The 7362-nt window shown below is 37.7% G+C and overlaps 1 protein-coding gene across 1 annotated transcript in view; it reads right to left on the bottom strand.

Annotated features, from left to right (window-relative positions):
• Nucleotides 1-1910: 1910 nt before the first annotated feature.
• syt8 (synaptotagmin VIII) overlaps nt 1911-7362 on the bottom strand; it is a 5824-nt gene continuing 372 nt past the window's right edge. Inside the window, exons 2-8 of the mRNA XM_035665542.1 lie at nt 6817-6989; nt 6523-6618; nt 5813-5980; nt 5557-5724; nt 4154-4271; nt 3379-3512; nt 1911-3050 (exon numbers count right to left, since the gene is read on the bottom strand). Of these exons, the coding sequence (XP_035521435.1) occupies nt 2814-3050; nt 3379-3512; nt 4154-4271; nt 5557-5724; nt 5813-5980; nt 6523-6618; nt 6817-6989 (1094 nt within the window). The 3' untranslated portion in view covers nt 1911-2813. The remainder of the gene's footprint in view (nt 3051-3378; nt 3513-4153; nt 4272-5556; nt 5725-5812; nt 5981-6522; nt 6619-6816; nt 6990-7362) is intronic.

The raw sequence follows: 7362 nt of genomic DNA, 5'->3' as shown, positions 1-7362 counted from the left end.
AGAGAACGTAAAACCTCACTGATTACTGTACAAACACAACTTTATCAGTGATTTGGGTGAAACTGGATCATATTTTATGGAGAGAATATCGTCCTCAACTCTTCTAATGTAGCTGCTGTTAACAATAGCTTTCTACTAGCCGAGATTCAAAATATGATTGTTAGTTATTTTACAGCGTTCACTCTCGTTGCAGTTCACTGAATGAACACCGGGGTCACTATAAACAACAGTTTAACCTTTAAAGGGACATATTTAATATATATATATATATATATATATTTAATATGTGTGTTTGTGAGGAAGGAAGCTGATGGTGTAAAGTGTATCAGAGCTGAATGGGTGGGTGGGACATTTGCATTTCAAAGAGTCTCCTTGAGCTCCTCAGCTCATCACCGTCGGATCTATTGGACCTTCACTGACCTGCTGCCTCCTTTAAATCGCCCTTTCGACACCGACTCACACCTGCCGGGAGCTTCACAAGACAGGAACTGCGAAAGCTTGTTAAACTGCAGCTCCAGTTATTTGTTGGACCGTTTTGATTGTTGAAGAAGAGCTGGGAGGGAGAACGGCCCAGAACTGAGCCCTTTTCCAGCCTTTAATGTTCAGCTATAAACTTTAACACAGATTTAATCAGGCTTTTCTTGCTCATTTTAAGTATTTTAAGGTGTGATTATCTCCTCCTCTGCTTCAGCATCAGGTGCAGATGGAGTAAAAAATAAAAATCCCTCAGGTTTCCTTCCTCCCGATGCAGAGCTGTTTAACAGGGTTTAATGAAGTCTGATCTCTGGAGGCCTGAAGCAGCAGGAAGAGCCACCTGCTGAACTCAGCTTGATTGATCTCCAGTCTTATTTTAAACACCTCATCTATCTGGGGAGCGAGGACTGAACACAGAGCCTGATTTGCCAATTTAATACCATAAAATGAAGAATACCATATTGCTTTTTAGCTATTAGGAGCCAAAATCCTACAACCAGCCATATAGAAAGAAAAATAAACAAAAAGGAGAGTGACTAATTGTGTTAATTAATTGACCTTTTACTACTTTCTGCTGTTCACAAAGTTCATTATTAAACTTTATAAGAGAGTTATTAAGGTTAAAATCCCCTCTGCTCCACACTGTCAAACCAAACTCCATTCAAAAAACAGCTGTTTTAAGGAAGAACTGGACGAACAGACACCGAAACGGTCACTGCTGATTGGCTACAAAATGCAGTTTTAGTTAGAAATCAAACTGTCCTCAGTAGCAGATTAGGACTTTGATAGTAGTGAAGTAGTAAGTAAAAGTATAGACTCGAAAAAATATCCAAAAATAGTTACTTTCAGCCCTGATATTCACATATTTTGTCAATTTAATCGCGTCAAAACTGTAAAATTCATCCAACTTTAACAGGATTGGATGCTTCTCTCTCTGACGAACAACAGGGAATATTTCACCTATTTGAAACAGGCTGTAAATGTTTATTTCTGCTTTAAAGTTTGGCTTTTTAACATGAAGACTCACTGCTGAAGCCAGCCTCTAGTGGCCGTTAGAGGAACTGCAGCTTTTGTTATTCCCGATCATATGAATCACAAGTAATAGAGGCTTGTTTGTGTGACAGAAGTCACAAATTAATGTTTAAATGTGAAAGTTTTATTAAAAATATAGAAAAAAGCCTAAAAATTTCAAAAAATACTTGTGAGCTGCAGTGAAATTTGACATTTTAGGCTCCAACAATCACCAAAAACCCGCCAAATCCTGGAGGGACTGACAGGTAGGTGAAGTCAACAAATAAGGTAACACATTAAAGGACAATATTGCACAAGAGAGAGATTTAAAATAATAATAATGGTCAAAATTAAAGCAGTGACATGTTAAAAATCATTCAAAAAAAATTCAACAAGAACACAAACATTTAATTTCAGCTGTATTTGTTTAATAGTGGGAATTACAGATAAACTTGTGGTGATTTCATTTGATCATAAAAATGTAGGTTTAGAGGCTGAAAGGTAAAAAATATTAAAAATAACAGGACAAAAATAATTTTATGTTACATCTAGAAGTGAAAAATCTTCGGTTGCACAGTTGAGATCTGATATTCTTCCTCTGGGCGTTGAGGGTGGTCAATTTAATCCATATTTTACCGTATAAATACAAATTTTTACCATCAAAACAAACATTAAAATACCATATGAACACTATGATGGTGGTTTTCTGTGCAATTTAAAAAAAAAGAAAACTTTATTCTGTATAAATTCCTTTTAAAATGCCGTATAAATGAAGATTTCCTCACAATTACAGAAACTTTAACCTTTAACCTTCACTGTAAAATCTACAGACAGAAGGAAACAAATTGGAATAACTTTTTAATTTTGATGAACTTTGTCTGAAAAGCCTGGGAAAGAAGCCAAAATAGACTTTTTAAATTAGAATTAATTGTGACTCTTAAATATATATTATATTTAACACAAACATTAAACAGAAACTTCAGATCAACGGAGTTTACTGACGTCTGCATTGCTGGTGTCATTCCTCAGCCAACCACCAGAGGGCGCCAATGTGAAACATTTTCAAATCTTCCACAGTAACATAAAAGAAATAACTTTTAAAAACACTGTAAATAAAGTTCTGTGTGCAGGAAAAGAGCTTAGATTACATGAGATAACATATTTAATACAAATTACAGAAAATTCATACAGGAAGAACGTAAAAAGTGCTCAGGTCTGGAATTAAAATATGATTTATAGACTAAATTTAATACCAAAATATAATTTTAAATCAGCTTTAATAATTATCTTTAAACAATATTTAAATCTGAGTTTTCTGTGCCGGAGCGTCAGAAGGGCAGTTTGCTGGCGAGGGGTATCCTCTTCTTCAGGTTCAGGGTGGAGTTGACCTGCTCGGCCGACAGGAGGTTGTGCCACTGAGCGACCGGCCGCCGCGGGTTGGACAACATGTCGGCCCAGTGCCTGAGCTGGTTCCCCGACGCGTCGCAGCCCAGGAAGATCTTACCCATGGCGTCGTTTCGGGTCATGGCGTCGTGGTCCCACACCGAGATCACCAGGTTCACCCTCTGCGAACGACCGGAGGTTTTAGATTAAGAACTCCTAAAACAGCAGCTTTAAAGCACGTACTGTTGTTTTTAGCAGGTTTTATAACATTTATAATAGATTATAATTAATATACACGACTTCTGACCAAAGTGCTTACATTAATTCACAATCAGTATTTTTAAGGATGTTTTTTAGCAAATGTCGGCAACATTTCCAGACCTTTTTCTGCGTGTAAGCACCTGAAAATAAGAATCGTTTGTGTCTTCGTTACCTTAAAATGAGACGTTTAAACAAACATTACTATCAGTATCAGTCTTAAACATCCTGTTTTTGTCTCTTATAACTTGCCTGGATTTGTTCAAATGACACGTCGAAGGTGAAGGACTCGTTGTAATAAGGGTTTAGGGTCTTCTTTTTAATAGACGTCTTCCTTTTCCTCCACTTCCTCTTGTCCAGGGCCAACTGCACCTTCACGTACGGATCTGCAGACACCAAGTGGACGTTAAAATTCTCGATTTTAAAAAAAGACTTGAAATGAAGTGAAATTTGTTCAAAAAGATGAAATATTGCACAAAAATAGGAGAAAAAGTACAATAAAAACAGAAAATACACACAAATCAGCATCAAAATATTAGGAAATAATTTAAGTTTTTTGGGATTTACACTGAAAACTGATGCTGCATTCACATGGATTCAGACCAATAGACACTTTATGGACAGAAAACAAACAAACAAAGCATGTTGATATGTGGTGATTATTTACAAAGAATGAGATAAAACATTAAAAAAAGTGTTTTATGTATATTTCTAATTTCTGTCTCTAAGAACGGAAAAAAGTTCTAATTTAACCTTTAACCTTTAGACAGCGGCGTCCAAAGAAAAACAATCTGGACAACGAGGCGCTAATACCGTAAAACTACTAATAAAAACAGGGTCTCAAATAGAAGCAGGTCTCCTTTATTAGCCTGGTGTGGCTGCACAGTTTCACAAATAAAAGCAGGTCCTGGTCTGGATTTTATAGAAATTCTTTATATGTATAAAAGACCACCACGTTGCCCGCCTACCCTCCGACCTCGGCCCCCGATCTGACCCTTTAGGAAATCTTTTCCCATCTCAGTCTGACCTGAACTTCCTCCGATGTCCATCTTCTTCAGGTTTTTGGCCTCCAGGATCACCACGGTCAGCTTGGCGGCGGTGGGAACAAAGCGGAGTGAAAGGCAGATCTCTCCCAGGTTTTCGTCCTGCGTCACACAGACGAGACAGAAATCTTTACAGCGAAATGTCGTCAAACAACTCAGTAATTCTTCTCTTCTAGTGTGTCGCTTTTTATTTGGTGCTGAGAATCAAATAATACTTTCATATCCACAAATGTGTCTAAAAGCCCTGTGAGCTCGGCCTATAAAGTGTGTCTGCGTCTCTCATATATGATGATTATTATCGTCTGACAGGTTTGTGTTTTAGTCTGAAAGTAAAATAAACCAGTTTGTGCTTGCTGTAATCATTCTTCCTGTTTATACTGGATATTAAGAGGAGATTTGAGTTTTTTGTCCCTCAGGCACAGATAATAATCATAATAATAATAATCATAATAATGATAACAGCTTACTTTATATAGCACCTTTAAAAACAGAGTTTACAAAGAAAATAAAACAGGATACTCAGAAGACGATATGAAAACAAAGAACTTGGGAATAAATAAAGGAAGAAGATGAAGAACATGGTAATGAAATATAAATGAATACAAAAATAAGAGAGAATAAAAGCCATAAAAACAATACGTTAAAAAGAAAATGTACAATAATAATAATACGTTCATGGTCTTCTCTAAAGCTCGCTTACAGTTGCTTGATGATTTCAGTTTTCACATCTGAAAGGGTCGTACAAGTACATGGGTATATGGAAGCTTTAATTTAATGTAAATACTGCTAATGCAGGAAGCTCAAAGTAAATATTTGCTTTTATTTTAGAAATAAATCTTGTTTTTTGATCTCAATGAGACTTCCTGGTAAAATAAATGTTAAAAATAAAGTGAAATACAATAAATATGCCTATAAAAATGGGTTTTAAGAAGCGATTTAAAAGAAGCATTTAGAAGAAGGTGGTGGCTTGATGGTTAAAGCCTTGACCACTTGAGGATCTGATGCTGTGGTTCCCAACCTTTGTCCTTGAGGGAACTCTACCAGAGTAAACTGATGACTAAAAGTGACATATTTGATGGATATTTCATATTATATTCAACAATAACAATAACAGTAAAGAATAACTGATGGAACTGTACAATGAACCCGAACAGTGAACTCAGTAACAACAGGAAGTTTGTGTTAAATTCGTGATTTTGATGAATTTCTGACAATTTTCTAATATTATTTCCTATGAAAAATGCAACAGAGATGACTTTTTCTGATATTTCTAGTCACTTTTTATACAATCCTCTGTCTGTATTGTGTGTTTTCTTCTCCTCTCCGGCCACTATAGCTTTCCATCGTGAAATGTACCCAGTGTGCAAAAAAAGGGAACAAAGCGAACCTCAAACTTGGCGGGCTCGCCGAGGTCCTGCCACTCCTCGATGACGTGGTTCCAGTCCACATTGCAGAGCTGCACCCTGAGCTCGCCGATGATGTTGTGTTTGGAGAATCTGTTGAAGTCAAAGACCTGCATCACCACCGTTGAATCCAGGAGGGACGACTTGGATATCTGGGAAAAGAAGCACCAGAAGTATCTAAGGGTCTGAAACCTTCTGGGACCTTTTGTTTTGAGGAACCTTTTTGACACCACTTCTTACATGGAAGTTGAATTGTTCGTTGAAGACGGGGTTCAGCGTGTGTCTGAACACTTTGGTCTCGCAGGTTCTGGATTTGTCGGGGCAGATGTAGACTTTGGCATACGGGTCCGAGCTTCCTCCCAGGTCCATGGCCTTCAGGTTGCTGGCTTGTTTGATCCCCACTGTGAGCTGAAAGACCAACAGAAAACAGACTTTTAGTGAACGAGATAAAGCATCTAAGTTGCCCTTGCAGTGGATAAAACGTCATACAGTGCCCTTGTGTGCCCTTCCAGTGGATAAAACACGATAAAGTGCCCCCTAAGTTGCCCTTCCAACGGATAAAACAAGATTAAGTGCCCCCTAAGTTGCCCTTCCAGTGGATAAAACACGATTAAGTGACCTCTAAGTTGCCCTTGCAGCAGATAAAACACAATAAAGTGACCTCTAAGTTGCCTTTCCAGTGGATAAAACACAATAAAGTGACTTCTAAGTTGCCTTTCCAGTGGATTAAACACAATAAAGTGACCTTTAAGTTACCCTTCCAGCAGATAAAACACAATAAAGTGCTCTCTAAGTTGCCTTTAGAGTGGATAAGACAACATAAACCCCTCTAGGGTGCTAATCCTAACCCTGACTAAGATTGTTTCACCATAAATGTTGTTATTGTACATTGTACATTTATTATTTTTCCTCCACTGACATTAGCTGCTACTAGTCACAGGTTTAATCACCTCAGACTGAGCGCCGTTGTATTCCAGAGAGTAGAGCAGCTTTCCTCGCTCCTTTTTAGCCGAGCCGTAGTCCACATCCGCCACGTCCGGCTGAATCTATCAGAGCACAGGAAGCACATCAGGGACACCAGAAGGAGCTGACACAAGCCTTATCTTAAGAGAATATTTCTATTCAGTGCTTTACTAATGTGCAAATATTGATTTATGTGATTGTTTGTGATTAAATCTGCATTTATTTCTGCCTTTTTTCTGAAACAGCCATCCAATGATCCTCCAGAAGGCGCCGTCACTCACCAAAGCTGAGGTGGTTTTTCCATTCACGCCGTTCAGATTGATCTTCTCGTCCTTCTTCTGCTGCTTCTTCTTCTTGTTCCCTTTGCAGCAGCACTTGATGCAGATACACAGACAGCAGAGCAGAATCAGCAGACCGCCGGCCACAAAGATGGCATAAACCAGCCATCGAGGCACTGCCGGAGAGAAGATCCAATCCAATCCAACTTTATTTGTTAAGTACTTTAAAACAACCAAAGTGCTGTACAGGAGAAATCGTGGGTAAAGAGATCTCTTTCTGATGTGGTGGGAAAAGTAAACCTGTAAATCTAATGCGACACAACAGCTCTGCCTTTAATTCTACACTGTACAAACTAAACATTTCAAGGCAACTGTGTTAGGTTTTTAAATCAACTAATAACAATTAATAATAATTTACTTTTCTCCTCAAAATCTTGAATCTTTAAGTTTTGGAAACAAAAAAATCTATATTTTACTTGTTAAAATGTATATAAACATAAACAACATGTTTACAGTATATAAAGTAACCTTTACCAGCTGCAACATGAA

This window comes from Morone saxatilis, unplaced genomic scaffold (genome assembly GCF_004916995.1).
Source record: "Morone saxatilis isolate NCDOM2014 unplaced genomic scaffold, NCSU_SB_2.0 Contig2, whole genome shotgun sequence".
Classification (NCBI taxonomy): domain Eukaryota; kingdom Metazoa; phylum Chordata; class Actinopteri; family Moronidae; genus Morone; species Morone saxatilis.
This window is presented reverse-complemented; position numbering and strand designations above follow the sequence as displayed.